The sequence below is a fragment of the Geotrypetes seraphini genome, chromosome 2 (assembly GCF_902459505.1).
Source record: "Geotrypetes seraphini chromosome 2, aGeoSer1.1, whole genome shotgun sequence".
Classification (NCBI taxonomy): domain Eukaryota; kingdom Metazoa; phylum Chordata; class Amphibia; order Gymnophiona; family Dermophiidae; genus Geotrypetes; species Geotrypetes seraphini.
Genome location: NC_047085.1, coordinates 167,504,581 through 167,524,902, shown reverse-complemented (window position 1 = coordinate 167,524,902; position 20,322 = coordinate 167,504,581). Strand labels below are relative to the sequence as shown.

The following is a 20,322-nucleotide window of genomic DNA, read 5'->3' as shown; positions in this document are numbered from 1 at the left end:
GTGCGCTGTCCCGACTCTCCGTTCACCCCCCCATGACTTCTGTGCACTGCCCTGACTTTCCGTGCGCTGTCCCGACTCTCCGTTCACCCCCCCTGACTTCCGTGCACTGCCCTGACTTTCCGTGCGCTGTCCCGACTCTCCGTTCACCCCCCCTGACTTTCCGTGCACTGTCCCCCCTTGAAGTCCTGTCCCCCCTTGAAGGTCTGTCCCCATCCTGAAAGCCTGATGCCCCCCCCCCGACGTCCGATACATCCCCCCCCGGCAGGACCACTCGCACCCTCACCCCGAAGGACCGCCGACTCCCCAACAATATCGGGCCAGGAGGGAGCCCAAACCCTCCTGGCCACGGCGACCCCCTAACCCCACCCCGCACTACATTACGGGCAGGAGGGATCCCAGGCCCTCCTGCCCTTGACGCAAACCCCCCTCCCCCCCCAACGACCGCCCCCCCCAAGAACCTCCGACCGCCCCCCCAGCCGACCCGCGACCCCCCTGGCCGACCCCCACGACCCCCCCACCCCCCTTCCCCGTACCTTTGGTAGTTGGCCGGACAGACGGGAGCCAAACCCGCCTGTCCGGCAGGCAGCCAACGAAGGAATGAGGCCGGATTGGCCCATCCGTCCTAAAGCTCCGCCTACTGGTGGGGCCTAAGGCGCGTGGGCCAATCAGAATAGGCCCTGGAGCCTTAGGTCCCACCTGGGGGCGCGGCCTGAGGCGCATGGGCCCAACCCGACCATGGGTCTCAGGCCGCGCCCCCAGGTGGGACCTAAGGCTCCAGGGCCTATTCTGATTGGCCCACGCGCCTTAGGCCCCACCAGTAGGCGGAGCTTTAGGACGGATGGGCCAATCCGGCCTCATTCCTTCGTTGGCTGCCTGCCGGACAGGCGGGTTTGGCTCCCGTCTGTCCGGCCAACTACCAAAGGTACGGGGAAGGGGGGTGGGGGGGGCGTGGGGGTCGGCCAGGGGGGGCGCGGGTCGGCTGGGGGGGGGGGCGGAGGTTCTTGGGGGGGGCGGTCGTTGGGGGGGGAGGGGGGTTTGCGTCGAGGGCAGGAGGGCCTGGGATCCCTCCTGCCCGTAATGTAGTGCGGGGTGGGGTTAGGGGGTCGCCGTGGCCAGGAGGGTTTGGGCTCCCTTCTGGCCCGATATTGTCGGGAAGTCGGCGGTCCTTCGGGGTGGGGGTGCGAGTGGTCCTGCCGGGGGGGGATGTATCGGACGTTGGGGAGTCGGCCGGGCAAGAGGGCTTGGGCTCCCTCTTGCTCCGATCGTGGATGCGGGTGCGGGTGGGAGCGCGTGCGAGCGGTCGTTCGGGGTGGGGGTGCGAGCGGTCCTGCTGGGGGGGTGAATCGGGCGTCGGGCGGGGTGGGAACTATGTTTAAAAACTTTTGTATACCGCGCTCAGGCATATAACGCGCGAGGGGTATGCGCGGTAGGTAAAAACGTGTATAACGCGCGCGTTATATCCGCGAAAATACGGTATATATATATATATATTTTTTTTTTTTTTTACAGGGTTTAAAACCTCTCTCTGCAGTTTTCCAATCCCACCCCCCATGTGAATGAGCCCGACTTGATTGCTTGTATTGTCACTGGAAGCAGAGCATATGTAGGTTTCAGCCAATGGGAAGACAGTGTCCACAAGTGAAACTTCTGCATATGGTGGAGGATAGGGGTAATGAACTGTGCAAGAGATAATAAGGGGCACTTAGAGTGAGCCAGTGAGGCCCATATTCTATACATGGTGCCTTACCGGCGCCTAACATTAGAGGAAACTATATTTTCAACAGGATTAAAACACTTCAAAGAAAAAAAAGTGTAGGTGCCTACTGGCACCTAGAAAACTAGTGCCTTCATCATGGCTATGAATTCATAGCTGCGATTCATGTGAAAGGTAAGTGCTGGAAATGTAGGCCTTTAAAATCCTGGCCTACATTTCCGGTGCCTACCTTTCTCGAAGCCGCAATTCTAGAAATTGTGCTGTTGTGTGATTTAACAAAGACCAGTCCAAAAAACCCCTCTTCAATCAATAATCAAAAGATAAACATTCAGATTAGAGCTGTAGAAAGGGCATTCCCTACTGGGATCTTATCAAACTTACTATAATAGTTTAACGATATAAATCGTGACTGTATGTCATTTCAGGTACAGAAGGAAAAAGACGACTATTATGTCATTTCAAAACAGCCAAGGCTGATCAATTGAATGAAACATCGCTGTAATCATTGGTCATAAAACCCCCGTGTGTATTTTTTTACATAATTTAGTATCAAAATGGCAATAAAATCTCAACTTAGCTTTTTTTGGTTGCAGAATCCTAATTCCAATGGGGCCCGTTTCACCCAGTGCTTCATCAGGGAATCGGCGTATAAATAGAAAGGGGGGGGGGGCTAGAACTAAACTAGTTTCCTCATACAGCACCAACCAGATGCCATCAAGTCCTACAACAAATAAATATATGAACAATTAGGCAACAGCCACGGCTCTGACATACCACACATACAGTTTACAAATCAATACATAACATCCCGATCCTGGGAAGGCTAAACTCTGGGGGAAGCCTACAGCTTGACAGCCAACTTAAGGCTAATCCTACCCTTTGACTACTGAAACAGTGTTTCCAGACTAATTGAAAACAGTTTACATTACAAAATAATATCTCGCATCTCGTATCTCATCTGTTGTGTGATTGACTTGCAATTGGCAGCCATTTTTTTTAGGCGGCCACTACTGCTGGCGCTGTTTATAGAATCCGGCCCAGAGTGTAAGTGTGATGTTGGTCTGGGGGAGCGGGTAGTGGAGAATAGGAGTCCCGATCATTTGGGAGGTGGGGGGGGGGAGAAAGAGATAGCAATGTTACTCATTGGGGGTGTGTTTAGGTGGGGGGGGAGAGATAGCAATATCAGTCATTGGGGGATAGCAGTGCTGGTCATCGGAGGGGGGGGGGTGGAGGATAGCAGTGCCAGACATTGGGAGGGGTGGAAAATAGCAGCATTGGTCATCAGGTGGGGAGAGGAGGAAAAAAGCACCATCATTGAAAGGAGGCTAAAATATAAACTGAGACCCCTATTTTTTTCTTGGTTTATATTTGAGTTTATACGATATTCAGTTTTCTATACCATTCTCCCCAGTGAGCTCAGAACAATTTTACATGAATTATTTTTATATAGGTACTCAAGCATTTTTCCCAGTGGGCTCACAATTTATCTAATGACCTGGGGCAATAGGGGGATTACGTGACTTGCTGAGGTCACAAGGAGCAGTGTGGGTTTAAACTCACAACCTCAGGGTGCTGAGGCTATAGCTTTAGCCACTGTGCCACACTCTCCCCCTGTTTCTTCCATTTGTAAAGCATTTTTGACACATATCTTTCTAGATTTTTACCTTGGACACACTGGCCTTCAATATTGAGACTGGGGTACTGGGGAGAGATAAAGCAGAGGCAATAATTGGTCTCTCTCCTTAGCATTTCTCAGGACCAGGTAGATCCATCCATCATTCTCAATATGTTTAAACATAATTATTTGCAATGGTTGGCACACAGGGAGTTGCCCAAGCCAATTCGCAATTTGTGGAAGGTAGTGAGTTGTGAGGGTGTGGCTTGCATTTAGTGGGAACACAGAATCACATGAACTCAATACTGTATGGCCTTGGTGAGTCACTATGGCTAGTAACATGGTTCGGTGTGGTAGTCCTTGGATTCTTTTGTGTGCTGTGGCTGGTTGAGAAATCAGAAATAGGGACATGGTAAGTAGTTTTTCCCATCCACTAAGAGGGGAAGGGGGAGGGTTTTGTTGTAATAACCGGGAATTATTATTATTTTTTTTTTTTTTTGGGGGGGGGGTTGTTTCTCACTATGTTCACTTAATGCCGGTTATATGTTCTGTAAATGAAATACCCTCTTCATGTTTATGTGTGAAGAGGGAAGGTAGAAAGCTTGTCCCAGCTGCACCTGTTACCATACTATAACTCCAATAGTGCTACTTCCCACTGTAAAACACAGCCATGGAGTACTCAAAGCCCTGTGCTAGAGGAGAGATATAGGAAAATAGAAACCTAATGACGGATAACATAAGAATTGCCACACTGGGACAGACCGAAGGTCCATCAAGCCAGTATCCTGTTTCCAACAGTGGCCAACCTAGGTCCCAAGTACCTGGCAGAAACCCAAGGCACTCCAGAGCTCAGATTGTGATGCCATAATGCCTCATTCCACTAATGCCTAAAAGCCAACCTTATCAGTGATGTCACAATGGCTTCCTTGTCCTTTACTTGGCTCACATAAGAACATAGGAATTGCCACACTGGGACAGACCGAAGGTCCATCAAGCCAGTATCCTGTTTCCAACAGTGGCCAACCTAGGTCCCAAGTACCTGGCAGAAACCCAAGGCACTCCAGAGCTCAGATTGTGATGCCATAATGCCTCATTCCACTAATGCCTAAAAGCCAACCTTATCAGTGATGTCACAATGGCTTCCTTGTCCTTTACTTGGCTCACATAAGAACATAGGAATTGCCACACTGGGACAGACCGAAGGTCCATCAAGCCAGTATCCTGTTTCCAACAGTGGCCAACCTAGGCCCCAAGTACCTGGCAGAAACCCAAGGCACTCCAGAGCTCAGATTGTGATGCCATAATGCCTCATTCCACTAATGCCTAAAAGCCAACCTTATCAGTGATGTCACAATGGCTTCCTTGTCCTTTACTTGGCTCACATAAGAACATAGGAATTGCCACACTGGGACAGACCGAAGGTCCATCAAGCCAGTATCCTGTTTCCAACAGTGGCCAACCTAGGTCCCAAGTACCTGACAGAAACCCAAGGCACTCCAGAGCTCAGATTGTGATGCCATAATGCCTCATTCCACTAATGCCTAAAAGCCAACCTTATCAGTGATGTCACAATGGCTTCCTTGTCCTTTACTTGGCTCACATAAGAACATAGGAATTGCCAAATTGGGACAGACCGAAGGTCCATCAAGCTCAGTATCCTGTTTCAACAGTGGCCAACCCAGGTCACAATTACCTGGCAAGATCCCAAAAGAGTAAAACAGATTTTATGCTGCTTACCCTAGGAATAAGCAGCGGATTTCTCCAAGCCATCTCAATAATGGCCTATGGACTTCTGTTTTAGGAAATTATCCAAACTTTTTTTTTATTTTTTTTTATAAGAACATAAGATAAAGGCCAAATAGCCCATCCAGTCTGCCCATCCATAGAATCCACTATCCTTTCCTCTCCCTAAGAGATCTGATGACAAGGTGGTAATGGCACTCTGGTACAGAAGCTTACTGTATATTGGGGCTCTTTTACTAAAGGGTGTTAAGCCCTAATGTACAGTTTCTGTGATATAAGAGGCATACCACCCCCCCCCCCGGCAAAAAAAGCATTAAAGCATTTTGTGGTAATTTGCCTATAAGCACATGGTAATCGTGTATTATTTATATATTTTTCGAAGGGAGTAGGAAAATGTTTTCCAGCCTACTCTGATCGGTGTGTGCTAATTGAATAGCACCTCTTAAGTAGGAGGCAGTACGTGCTTCCACATTCATTGTTTATTTACTTTTTGGGATTTATTAACTGCCTTTATGAAGAGATTCACCCAAGATTCACTTGCTGCGGTGTACAGCAAGTATAATTCAACATAAAACTTACAATTTTGTTAACAGCATAACAGTAGTAAAGAGACCAAATATAAACATAAATACAATGAATGAGGTAAAGTCAAAATTATTAAATTGAAATACTGTATACTTGTTAACAGCACTGATATTCAAATGAAAGAGATATAATGCGTACTAAAAGGAAGACATAATACTTATGCAGCATCTAATGAGCACAAATCAGAACATTCAAATAACATAGATACAACACTAATGCTTTTCTATAATACAACTTATCCTTATGCAAGTCTCGCATGTTAATTGAAAAATTAGTGTGCGATCTGAAAAAAGTTTCAAGCGATGTACAATAATTTAAAATATGTAAATATAAGTTAGGAGATTACAAAAAACGTAAAAACAAAGACGAGAGACAAAAGGATAGAGGGGGAGAAATACAATTGAAAGAAAAGAAAAAAGGGGGAGAAAGGAGAACATAGATGGGAAGGGAGGAGTAAGATTGTCTTTTCTTGATTAATTTATTTTATACATTGTAGACATCTTTGAACAAAAACGTTTTAGGATTTGATTGAAAGTTGTGTGGAAAATATAGGCTTAATGCACAGGAAAGTCCTGCATTTAAATGCATTAAGCCCAGATCTTAATGCAGTTCCTAATGCTAGTGGGGAACATGACAAGCTTGTGAATTGCTTGCTGCCTCTGCTGCTACTTGTTTTTCTTTTAATTGTATGCATATCCTCAAAAGAAATAACCTTCATCATTCCAAAAAAACAATACATTGTATATATATATATATATATATATACACTAGTCTTTAAGCCTGTTACATTAACGGGTGCTAGAATAGATGACTGTCTGTCTCTCTGTCTCCATAGCCACTGTCTGTCTTTCTTTCTCGTTCCTTGGCCGCTGTCTGTTTCTCTAGCCCCCTGTCTGTTTGTCATTCTTTCTATCTGTGTCTCTCTCTGGCCCCTTGTCTGTCTGTCTGTCTCTCTCTGGCCCCCTGCCTATCTCTATCTGGCCCCCCGAGCAAACCAAGATTGCTGCCTGTCCCCCAGCACACCCCTCCCTCCCAAAGCAGCCCCTTTTCCCTCTTCTCCTCCACTTCCCTGTGCAGCAGTAGCAGCCGGACACCTCGCAGCACCTCGAAGGACACCCTCCTGCAGTTGCTCTCACTGCTGCACAGCTATCGCATGCTGCAAATGGAACACGGCATGGAAGCATAAATCATGACAGCAGGGATCATGCCATTTCAACTGTGCATGCACGGGTAAGGGTTTTATTATAGAGGATATATATATATATATATATACCCCGAGTCCTAATGTCTGGGAAGCTTCATTATTCCATCCAAGACACCATTTTTGTTCAGTTGCAGAATGGTTCAGGTAACAGCGGAAGAAAGCTCTTCCAGAGATGCAAAACAATGTCCACACATAGGTTGTTTCAACTTTGGAAAAAGATGGAAGTCTAGTGGTAACACCTCCCAGCCGTATCCGTGTAGTTTTTCAATGACGACATTCCCTATGTGCGGGTGAGCATTATCATGAAGAAGAGTAATCCAGCCAAGAGCAATTTAGGTCGGGTTTTGTGCATTTTTCTGCAAAAAATCACGATAATACACTGCTGGGACTTTGTCTATGATGATGATGCCTTCATGATCATAAATCGTAATTTGTTTGACTTTTGATTGAGTTCGTTGAAATTTTTTGGGTCATGGGGAAGATGTTGGACTGTGATTTCAGCTCCGGCTCAAAGTCTCTGACCCACATTTCATCAATAGAAACAATACGATTCAAGAATGCCTGACCTTTTTCCAAAGTTGAAACAACCTATGTGTGGACATTGTTTTGCATCTCTGGAAGAGCTTTCTTCTGACTGTACCCGAGCCAGTCGGAAACTGAACAAAACGGTGTCTTGGATAGAATAATGAAGGTTCCCAGACTCAGTCATTGCAAAGCAGAAAGAGTATATTGAAGGATTGTAAAGAAATACTTGAAAAAACAAAACAAACCAAAAACATGTAAATAAAAAAATAAATAGTGTGCATTATTTATGAAATGACCCTCGTGTGTGTGTGTGTGTATATATATATATATATATCTGTGAACTGTATAACTTAGGGCTCCTTTTACTAAGCTGCGCTAGTGGTTTAGCATGCACTGAATTGCCCCGTGGACTAGACGCTAACGCCACCATTGAGCTGTCGTTAGTTCTTGGTGCATAGCACGGGGGGCAGCACATGCTAAAAACGCTATTGCAGCTTAGTAAAAGGAGCCCTTAATGTATTGTTTGTTTGGAATGATGAAGGTTATTTCTTTTGAGGCTGAATTTTATTCAAATGCCGTAGAAGGCTGGTGGTGACATGGGCATTATTGACAGGAGCTTCTCCTGCAAGCCCTTTTCCCACAAGTAGGTTATTGCTCAAAAGACTTGTTTTAGCATCAGGCTAAAAAAGCCTAAACAAATCGCAGTAATCAGTGAAAACCTCTTGTAGCTTTTCTCTCAGGCATTGCTACTAGCGGCTGTTTTTGTTTTGTCTCTTTGTTGCTTTATTGTACAAATGCCAGCTGGCTTAGCTGTGTCATCACCCTCATCAACAATCACTATTAATCTTCTGCTGTCATCTCTTCCTTCTCCAGGAGGAGCACCCCACCGAGTCGTGTTACTTTTACTCTCTTTTGTCTTGTCCCCACCTCCCGCACCACTATTGCAAGGTTTAGCTAGTGCCAAATTCAGAGTGACTGTGTCCTGGCTTTTTCGGTAAGGGGGAGAAGAGCCTCTGTTTTGTGAAAGAAGCAGGAGTGGTACCTCGGTTACCTTTCTCAGAATTAGAGCAAAGACTTTCTTGTAGCAATTTTACTGCCTATCCTATTGCTCCTTAAGGAAAGGCTCTATTGCCTGTGCCGTGTTAGGAAATTTTTTTTTCTCTCTCTCTCTGTCTTTGCTGCTGGAGAAAGCAGTGATGTTGATGATAATGACTTTGAGAATGGGAAGGCCTATAGGGGCGTCGCCTGCTGCCACAGAGTATTAATGGAAACAGCTGTGGTAGATATATCAAACTGTTCAAGCATGTTCAGGCAAACTCAGGGGACGGGAACTTTAATTTACTTTTCCTAGTTTGAGACTTTCCCAGTGGTTTTCCATGCCGCTACCAGTATACATTTTGCATTCTCAGTAGGACTGTTAGGATAAGTATCTAATGTTATTGCTAGAGAGCTACTGTTACTGTGTCAACATCTGTGCCTGCTGACAGCCTTGCACGAAGTCTTTATTTATTTATTTTTTAAAAACAATCATCTTGTGTTGTTTTATGACACTGTCTCAATGTGGATATGCTGGCACCACCCCTTGCTTCACTGGTATGTGCCTTTGTGTTCACGGTTTCACTCAATGAATGAGATCTATCTCTTTTTTTTTTTTTTTTTCCCCACAGCTGCACAAACACTGCACTCCAATGCAACTTTAAAAGCAAAACACTGGTTATTAACACTCTAGAACGCTAACTAGGAGGAGGGCTATGATAGACACAAAGCTTAGAATCCTGCCTGCATCTCTTTCAGGAGTCAATACAGAAAACCAGGTTGGAGAGCCAAACGCCGACGAGCTGAGCGCGTGGCTTCTACCATGAGATTAGTGAGAAAACCTTGTACAGTAGTTCAGTAAACTAATGAGATGCAAATTCAAAGCACAAATAACTTGCACAAAGAACTAATCAGGGAAAGATTGCTGGACGAAGGGTCTATAGAAAGCGTGTCTTCACTGCGCACCTGTCCAAAGAAAACGAAAGTGCCAGCATGCATCTGCAAATGAATAAAAAATTTTACACATAAATTTTTGAGATGCTAATCTCGATGTGCAGATATATGCTGGTACTTATTTGCTTCACAATCCCAAAACCAAATTTGCTGAAATAGAACTGCAGTGTGGGGGGAATTCTGTCAGTCAGCTCCGCTTTCGCGGCCACACTGATGTACTGTGCCACTAACAGTGTCCTTCCCTGAAGAAGACTTGAAACTCGAGTCGGGGGGACAGGGTCATTAGAATGGAATAATCAACTATCAATATAGAAAATGTTTTAATCAGCATGAGTCACTTTCAACGCCACTGGGGTTCTGTGCCAGTTTTTTTACCATCCAGATCAGATAAGTTTTTTTTCTTTATCTTTATTTCTTCATTGTATGAGTGGATGGTAATTGGGGACGGTGGAAACGATGATGGTCCCCCATTGAACCTCAGTTGGTGTTATCACCAGTTCACGGGTTCAGGGTCTGAGTTTTTCACACAATTATTTATTACAAGTTACATATTATTTGGAGCTGTGATTATTGTAGTTAAAAAGTGGGAATTCTGGAAGAACAATGACTATTAAATCTCAAGCCTCAGAGACTCGCTTGCGGGTTTCACATCTACCAGTAGTATCACCAGCATCTAAATTTTATCATTGGCTCGCTATACTGTACTGTGTTGGGAAAAACAGAACAGTAACCCCCACCCCCCAAAATCTAGGAGAAAAAGACTGTTCTACAAAAACCCAACTAGTAACAAACTCCAAATCACCGAGCAAAGAATAGTTCAGTTTAACACCTGTCACAAATCCAATATTCACTCCCGCATGTGCACACTTATCTGAATATCCAGGATTCTACTAGTAATTAAATGTCCTTCTTCAAAAAATCTTTATAAATCAATTCTGAAGCAGGAGAGAATTGAAAACCTTACGTTCCTTTCCTGGTCACCTTCTTGGTCTTTCTTCAAGGAAAAATAGCATTGGGAAATAATAATATCATCTGACTTTGGTAGATATGAAGAGCCATTTTCAATACGATGTCTAAATCCGAGTTTATATCCACACATGAATAGTACTAATTATTCATACCGAAACCTTATCACATTTATATTGAGTTCAATGTAAATCGTTTCACATATAGCAGCTACATGTATAAGAGATCTTTGTATTGGCCTTCAGAGTGCAGCCAGGCATTTCATACTACTGGCAGCTAAAGTCTTTGTCAGTCCAATGTTTTATTGAAACTTGTTTATGAAACTCTTTTTTTTAAAAAGTTATTAGCTTCACTTTTATTGTTTATGCATATTTTTTAATTTTTTAATTTTTCAACCATAGAATTGATATAGCTACTTAGCTCATAGTAGATTCTTAATTGTCATCTACGCCACCTCTCCTGACATGCATGTTTCAAACAAAACTTTCTTCAGGGACAAGGGGAACTAAAAAACAAGTAAAATGTCATTCAATCAATATCTCTTGTTGTCAAAAGCTTCTAAAGACAATACAAAGAACATATAGGTCCCAGAGGTGGGTCGAAGAGTTGAAATATCGCTAGAAAAATCTTCACAAAAGCTCATCTTTACCAAAAACCCAAATAGAGTGGAAAACTGCAGTGCTTACAAAAGCTGTAATAGATAAAATAGATAAAAACCCAGTGCTTACCAAATGAGGGAGCTGAGGTCCATTTTTTAACATGGCCGCGGTTTGAAATTAGCAGACTTTTATCTCAGCTGGTCTGTCTTCGTTCTTGCGTGCAATGTAAAAAAAAGTCAAACACGTCATTAACTAGAGTTCAAACTAGACTGTCATAGATCTTGGAATGGGCAGACTTGGTGGGCTATAGCCCTTTTCTGCTGCTTTTTTCTATGTTTCTATGTCATCAAAAAGTGCTGACTCGACTTCAGCATCTGTATCCTGGCAACCAAACCTACATAGCCAGTTGAAAGCCAATGTCGTTCACCTGACAGCCAGTATCCCAAGGAAAAAAACCTTTAATACCATATAATTCTCCCAAATTTTTAAGATCAAATGACCAACTTTTATTGGTCATTCCTACTCTCAAAATTATCAACACTCGAAGGCAATTTATTTTTACTGTTACGGCGCCTCAGACATGGAATTCACTCCCGCTATATTTAAGAGAGGAGAAGAATCTGGAAAAATTTAAGAGCCAACTTAAGAGCTTTCTTTTTAAAGATGCGTTCAATACCTAATTGAAATGTTAATTTGCTCTTTCGCTATTTGCTCTTTTGTCTATTCTTATTTTTAATTATTTATTTGACCTCCTACTCCTATTTTGTTTTACCTTTAATTGTTGATTCTTTCCTATCTAAGATTGTATTTCTTCCCCACCTGTCCTATTGTATGCTTGTTCTGTTTTAATTAGTTTGTTTTTGTGATTTATACCCTTGTTAATGATATGGTTTATTTTATGTATACTTTTAGAAATTTATTTTACCATGTGTACATCGCTTAGTATTTGGAATAGGCGATTAATCAAATAATAAATAAACTTGTATTTACAGATCGATTCAGATTATAGAGAGCCATTCAATTTCTTCATTGAGTCCTTCCAACACCAATGATTTGAGTCTGAATATCCATTTCTATTCCTTTATAGCTAAAGCTTTTTGAATATTCCTTCCCTCCCACCCAATGGATACTGAATCTATAATTCTCCATCTGATATCGGACCATTTATGGCCCATCAATTGCCAGCGTTTTATAAGCGGAGCTGTATTGTGATCAGTCCGCACCCTGGATTTTTGTTCATTGAGATGGACTTTTATAGATCGAATAGTCCGCCCAACGTAGATTTTGTCACAAGGGCATTGTATAAGATAAATCACATAAGTAGAGTCACAAGTGGTTGAAGCAAATGTGTAATATCTCTTCCCTGTATTTGGGTGTCTCCAACATTCTCCTATCATGGCTGATATACACCATTGGCCTCTGCCACAAGTATTATGGGTACTTCTAATGTTGGTCCTAAGGGTATGATCACCACTTTTCACCATTTCTCCAATATTCCTTGTGCACTTATAAGAAAACATCGGCATCTCAGGAAACTCAAATAACGCCATTCTAGCTACATGCCAGTGTTTCTGAATCACATTGTTGATTTTAGATGAAAGGGGGGTATACTTTTGAACAAAAATCAATCCTGGGTTAAACTTCTCTTCATGATAATTTAATAACAGTTCCCGCTGAGCATATTTAGTGCGGACATATGCCTTATGTACAATTTCCTTTGCATGCACATTAACCTAATGCATGCTAATTTTTAGGTTAACATGCATTAGACTGATTCGGTGCATGGTCATTTTTTTAAAGATGCATTAATGAACTGAATACTTATTAACGAATGCACATCCCTTCTACTAAAAACTCACACTTCATCAGTAATTCACTATCAAAAACCTTAGTCAATTCCATGACACAGAGGCTTGAATAAGATTTGGCCACTGATAACATAAGCAAGGTGGCAGAATCATATGAACTGAAAGGCACACTCCTAATCAGAGCAATGGCAAGCTAGGCAGAGGCCAGTCCTAGAGGTTTGATTTAAAAAAAAAAAAAAATGCCTCATCAGCCCTGCAATAGAGTTACCAGAGGTCCGGTCATCCAGATGAGTTTTCAAAACCTAGCACTTTGTCCGGGTTTTGAAAAGCTTCCACTTCGAGACCACATTGGGAAGGCGCTTGTGCGGATTCAAGTTGGTGACGTCACATGCATGCGTGGGACATCATCATGTCACACCTGTGCATGCGCAGATGCGCAGCTTCAAACACAAGAACAGGTTGAGGGGGCAGGGCTGGGGCGGGACGGGGCGTGTCTTGGGCAGAACGGGGCTGGGTGGAACTGGGCGGGCCTGGGGGGGCGTGGCCATGGGTCATAACCCTGGCCCTGCAATATCTTACTATTAGAAACATACCCCCTCTTTTACTAAAGTGTGCTAACCGATTAGCGCGCGCTAATCGGATTAGTGTGCGCTAAACGCTAACGCGTCCATAGATTAACATGCATGCGTTAGTGTTTAGCACGAGCTAATGAGTTAGCGCACCTTAGTAAAAGAGGGCCATAGAAACTTGACGGCAGATAAAGGCCAAATGGCCCATCTAGTCTGCCCAGCCACAGTAACCATTATCTCTTGGTAGCTGGCATCTTTCCTATACTTTCTTGTCCTTAAACATCAATATAGCCACCATCACAGTAGATAGCCCTTGATCTTTCCCACTGGCATTAGCAGCAGAGAAGTCGTGAATTGCATTTATAAAGGCATTGAACTATCTTCTCTGTAGTGGAGGGTCGGTGGTGTGCCATAGATGCCATTGTTTAATTGTTGCTCCTGACACTGTCCCAGCTGTATTTATTTTGTGACAACTAATTTAGAATTATTTAATGGTACACTATTTTATAGGAATTTTGTTTATACGTCTGCAGAGAGATTCTACACATGGCGCTGGAAATTGTGTACGCAATTTAATTGGATAATGAGCCTATTAGCGCCAATAATTGGGCGCCAACAATCAATTATTGGTGTTAATTGGCAACAATTGGTTTTACGTATGCAGATTTCTATAGAATATGTTGAAAATTTTGTGGATTTTGTACGATTTGATTACCACAAGGCTCCTGAGGCAGGCCCATGTGGGACGAAATACGATCGTGTCGAGTCCATCACAATAAAAGACTGAGCACCAATTGGTCACCTTTGTTGTTTTGTTTGCTGCTAACAATTGGCTTTATGCGTGCATTATGCTAAGCACGATTCTACAAAGTTGCACGGCCAATTAAATGGGGGCGTGGCCATGGGAGGGGCAGGGGCAGATCAGGGGTATTCACTATTATAGAAAGTGAGGGATCTGTGCCTAATTTAGGCATGGGGATTTATACCAGGTTTCAGCTGGTGCAAATCTTTGTGCCTAAATGTTGGGCTCAAATCCAGGTGCTATGCGTTGTTCTATAAATGGTGTCCAATTTGGAGTGCCGTTTATAGAATAGCCCTCAGCGCATTTTTTTCAGCACCCAAATTTGGGTGCCATTTACTGAATATACCCCCTTTTATGAAGCCATGTTAACTTTTTAAATCCGGCCGCAGTGGTAAAAGCTCCGACGCTCATAGAATTCCTATAAGCATCGGAATTTTTACTGCTGCGACCAGCGATAAAAAATGGTAATGTGGCATCATAAAATGGTGGGGGAGGGGGCCTTTTACAAAGCTGTGGTAGATGTTTCTACCACAGGCCGGCAAGGTACATGCACCAACGCTCATACAATTCTTATGAGCGTCGGAGCATATATCTCGCTGGCCCACAGTAGAAACCTCTATACCAGATTTATAAAAGTAGCCCATAATGATTTTAACTGTCTTATGGTCTTGTTTGTTTTGTTTTTTTCAAATTTAGGTTTTGCTTTTAATATTTGATAGAAGACATGATAGAAACCTTCAAGATCCTGAAGGGTATAGAAAAAGTAGACAGGGACAGATTTTTCAGATTACGGGGAACCACAAGTACAAGGGGGCACTCGGAAAAATTAAAAGGAGACAGGTTTAAAACAAATGCCAGAAAGTTCTTTTTCACCCAGAGGGTGGTGGACACATGGAACGCGCTTCCGGAGGCTGTGATAGGCCGGAGCACGTTACAAGGCTTCAAAGAAGGTTTGGATAGGTTCCTAGAGGATAAAGGAATTGAAGGGTACAGATAAGAGTAGCGGTAGGTTATAGGGATAGTCTGGGACCATTGCTCAGGCAATGGGCCTGATGGGCCGCCGCGGGAGCGGACCGCTGGGCGAGATGGACCTCTGGTCTGCCTCAGCGGAGGCAACTTCTTATGTTCTTATGTTCTTATGGTTCTAGGTTTATGATAAGGATTATATTTCGTTGCAACGGCCCAGATATCCAAAAAGATTTAGGGCACTTTTAACAAAGCTGCGGTAAATGCAGCAAAGCACATTCGATTACTATGGGCACCATTGCATTTACCGTGGCAGCATTGTTACCACGGCTTTGTAAATGGGGCCCTTATCCAGGCAGGAGAGGCTTATACCCAGTTAAACTATGCTGAATGGACTGGGAGGGGATATTGAAGAGCACTTAAGAGGGCAGTGCTACTGAATATCCTCTGACCAAGTCTACATTTTGCGGGCAGTGCTAGGACAGTCTATGAACAGAATTAGGGCAGAGCTGGGATTTACTTATTTAGGGCCATATTCTATACATGTAGCCTAAAACATTGTTGCTGACTAAAATGGTGCTTAGCACGATTCTATAGGGTTTGCGTGCCTCTTATAGAATCTCACTTAGCTCCTGTAAGCAATGAATAACTTAGGTGGAAACACTTAGTCAGTTAAAACCAGGCCTCAATGTGTGCGCCCTAAGTTAGGCACAGATCAAGCATATCCTATAACAATGTGGCTAACTTTTAGGAACATTCCCCGGCCACTCCCCCTTTTCAAATTCACGCACTGCATCTGGCTTTCCCAGTAGTGAGCATAACTTTTAATTAATCCAATTAATCCAATTAACGTCAATTAAATTACATTAGTGATTTCTATTCCACCATTACTTTACGGTTCAAGGCGGATTACATATGAATTGGCAGGACATTTAGAAGTATATAAGTAGTAGTCTGGACATTTTCTAAGTTGCTAAGGAATGGAGAGTATTGCAGGTGATGCTTGAGATAGATCTAGCTGGGTTAGTTTGGTTTTATGTATTTTTTGAATAGTAGGGTTTTTGTTTCTTTTTTGAAGGTTTTGTAGGCTGTGGTCAAGATCAGTAAGTTGGAGAGTTGGTGGTCCAGTTTTGCTGCTCGAGTGGCTAGGAGGTTGTCGTACAGTTTTTTTTTTTTTGTTTGACGTTTTTGGTTGGAGGGTGCATGAATGGTGTGTGGGTTCTCCTGTGTCTTGTTGAGGTGGATTGAATTAGTCGATTATTCCAGTAGGCTGGGCTGTCTCCATTTATGGCTTTAAATAGTAGGCAGTAGAATTTGAAGAGTACTCTCACTTGTATCGGGAGCCAGTGGGAGTCGTGGTATGCCTCTGTGATCTGGTTGTATTTCTTCAGCAAGTAGATAAGTCTTAGGGCTGTGTTTTGTACTCTTTGTAGTTTTTTTTATCATGGTTGCTGGGCAAGGGAGATATAGTATGTTGCAGTAGTCTATTAGACCTAGGACTAGGGATTGTACCACAAGTTGGAACTGTTTTCTGTCGAAGAATTTTCAAACTTGCCTTAGGTTTCTCATGACTGCAAATGATTTATTTTTTAATTGTTTTGTTGATATGTGGCTGCATGGTACATCCTCTATATATCAGCACTCCCAACATTTTTTAAGTGGGTTGAATGGGATAGGAGATTGAGTTTATTACTAGGTTTGTTATGGTTCGGGTTTTGCTATTTTCGAGGAGAATGAAGTTTGTTTTGTCAGGATTTAGTTTTAGTTTGTGTTCTTTCATCCATGTTGCTACTGTTTCAAGTGTTTTGTGTATTGTGCCTGCCATGGAGGGTGCTGGTTGGTCGAAAGGAAGGAGAATGGTGATGTCGTTTGCATAGCTGTATGAGGTTAGGCCTAGTTTATCTAGGCAGGAGCTGAGAGAAGCAATGTACAGGTTGAAGAGTGTGGGAGATAGTGGTGATCCTTGGGGTACGCCGCAGGGATTAGACCATGGTTCTGATTTTTCTTTGTTTGTTTTAACTCTGTACATTCTGGATTGTAGGAATCCTTTAAACCATGATGGTACCTTGCCAGGGATTCCTGCTGAGTCTAGTATTTGTAGAAGGATGTCATGGTCTACCAGGTCAAAAGCTCGGAGAGATCTAGTTGAATAATCAGTATTTTTTTGCCTGTGCTGAGGTGTTGTCTAGCAGTGTCCATGAGTGATCTTAGTAGGGTCTCAGTGCTGTAGTTAGTTCTGAAGCCAGATTGTGTAGGTGAAGTAAATTGTGGTTTTCTAGGTATAAGGTTAGGACTTTAGCTACGAGGCCTTCTATTAGCTTGACATAAAGTGGTATTGAGGCTATGGGTTTGTAGTTAGAAGGTTGATCTGTTGGCCCTTTGGGGTCTTTTAGGATCGGAGTAATGATGATTTTGAGGTGTTACTTGCCAATTATTGGCACCAATTAGCCAATTGATTAATTTGTGCATATACATCGACTATATGCACTGATATATGTGCAAAAATTTAGGCACCATATACAGTGGCATAGTAAGGGGGGTCAGGGGGATGATCTGCCCCGGGTACCATCTTTGTTAGAGCACAGGCACCTGTCCTTCTCTCTGCCCCTCCAATGCCTCGCATACACACTGCTTCCCTTCCCCCCTAACGTTCCTGGCCCAAGCAGCAGCCTCAACCTGTTGTCGCACCAGCGTCAGCTCTTCCTCTGATGGCACTTCCTAGACCCACACCTAGGAAGAGCTGACACTAGTGCGATAGCAGGTTGAGGGTTGCTGCTCGCACCAGTGTCAGGAACATTACAGAGGTATAGGGGAAGGGAAGCTGTGCATGCAAGACAGGAGGGGTTGGGGAAGGAACATGTGGAGGTGGGGGCGTGGGGGGGCACCATTGTCTCAGGCAACTCTCACCCTTACTACGCCACTAGCCATACACAGCATTTGGGGGTTAGTGGCAATATTCAGTCTACTAATTGGGTAAGTATGTAGGTTATATTAGACCAGCAAGGTGGCTATCCTAACTTTATCAGCCAGGCTTCCAGGTGGTTGTGCTGACCCAGATATTCAATGCTATGGGCTGAATATCAGTCCAGATATTATAGTATCTTCATCTTACTATGAGAAATCATTGGAATAGTGAAAGAGAAACTGGATTACCAATGAATACATTTGTGTTGGTGTTTCCACTTCCATTTGTGAGCACTGAAATAAAAAAAGTGATTTGTTGAGTTCTAGTAGTAGCCCAGCATTGATTCAATAGAGAACTGAAAGATGTTGCAGTGCATGAGCTGAGGAGCTCTCACGGATCTTTTCCTCAGACATCTTGAAAACTCAGGTACTGTACCGTGAAAGTGATAGATCCCTTCCTAGTTCAGGAAATCACTAAAGACACATCTTTTCTCACTAATCCAAAACATGGACTCTTTACTTGATCCTTGATGTTATTGTTATGAATCCTTAATCTTATGTAAGCTGCTTTGATTCCTTGCTGACAATTGTGGGGCATAAGACACAGTATGGTATGGTATGGAATTTTGTTTATTGGTTGTTTAAGAAAGTATCAGCCTTACAGCCTACATAAATGCCAAAAAATATTGTTCCAAAATTCTAATCATAAATTATTTTCTTCTAGAAACCCGGCACCCTCTTCTCATATCATTAATTGCTGGAGGTGCAGGTCTCCTTTTGATTTTAATATTAATCTCCGTCACTGTTTATCTTCAAAAGTAAGTATTCCGCTTAGAACTGCAGCGAGGAGATTACCATAAAATAAATCGAGAGCATGTTTAAGAGAGGAAAGGATGGTACTTGGTTAAGGAGAAGGTGGGGGGAGGATAGAATCTGAAAATGTTGAAATTACACTGCAATCTGTGTAGGAAGCATTGAGGGCTAGAAATGTTAAACTTAATATTATGGCTGCTCTACTAAAGACAATTTGAAGAGAAACCAGCCGATATTCAGTGCAAATAGCATATGTCCGGCTATTCACTGATATTCAGCAGTAGATAGTCAATTATCTCCTGATGAATATCCCATTCCCTGGATTGGCCGGTGACATAACAGGTCTGGTAGCCACTAGCCTTAGCTGGCCAGCCGCTGAATATTGACTTGACTGGCTAAGTCCGCAACAGTAAACTTTGACCCGGATATTCAGTGCTGGTGGTTGGATACAGCTCCGGCATTGAATATCCGGGATTGCCGCGGATCATGGGAAGTTTCTGGGCTACCTCCCTTGGTCTCAATATTGAGGCCACCCAGTTTTACCCAGCTCTGCCCCATTCTGCCCAAGTCCACACCAGCCTTGCCCCGCCCCACCCCTCAACCTGTTCTCCATGCTTAGAGTCACGCCGGGAGGGCATCTGCGCAGGCGCAGGTGTGACGCGATGACATCACACGCACACCCATGACGTCACCACGTTGCATCCGTGCATGCGCAGATGCCCTCCCGACGTGGCCCCGAGCTGGAAGCTGTTCAAAACCCAGACAAAGGGCTGGGTTTTGAAAAGTTGTCCTGACACTTGGACATGTCCTCTAAAAAGAGGACATGTCCAGGTATATACATACGTCTACTAACCCTACCCAAAGCAGTCAATATTCAGCAGGAATTAACAGGGCAGAAGGAGCTATTGTCCAGTTAGCTCCTATTCACTGACTCCCCACATGATTCAGAGGCACTAAATTGAACGCTGAAGCTACATATTGCGTGCAACCGCTGTAACCAGGGCAGTCCAAGAGTGGACCAGAGGTAGAGTCAGAAGTTATCTGGCACTGCCAATATTCAGTACTAGTACCCGGGCAGACATAAGGGCAAGTTAGGACTGCTATTTATGTGAGCCTACTTGCTCAGACAGCTCTACAGGTACTGGCACTGCATTTTAGTGTGCCTAGAAATATTTCAGGAGGTGCTGATTAGCCGGTGCAGGTTCCCAGAATATCTCAGTCTAATTTAACCTGTAGTGTCCATTGCAATGCAATGCTGACTCCAGAGGACCGAATATTACCCCCCAAATTTCAGAAGCGGGTGGCACCTTATAAACCACTGTAATTTATTTAATTAATTTATTGGTTTTTAAAAAATCCCGTTTTCCCCAAAGAGCTCAGAGCTCGTTACACGTTAAACATACAGAAAATACAGTTAAGAGGTTATGATTTGATATAATTACAGTACAAGTTTCTGATATAAAGATGTATCCTAACTCGATATATACGGGTCTAATACCAATAAACATAATATAAAGTTT

The 20,322-nt window shown here is 43.4% G+C and overlaps 1 protein-coding gene across 1 annotated transcript in view; it reads left to right on the top strand.

Moving 5' to 3' along the window:
• The window catches only part of CD226 (CD226 molecule), a 93,385-nt gene that overhangs the window by 56,788 nt on the left and 16,275 nt on the right, over nucleotides 1–20,322 (top strand). The window contains exon 4 of the mRNA XM_033934973.1: nucleotides 18,714–18,807. Coding sequence (XP_033790864.1) covers nucleotides 18,714–18,807 — 94 coding nt within the window. The remainder of the gene's footprint in view (nucleotides 1–18,713; nucleotides 18,808–20,322) is intronic.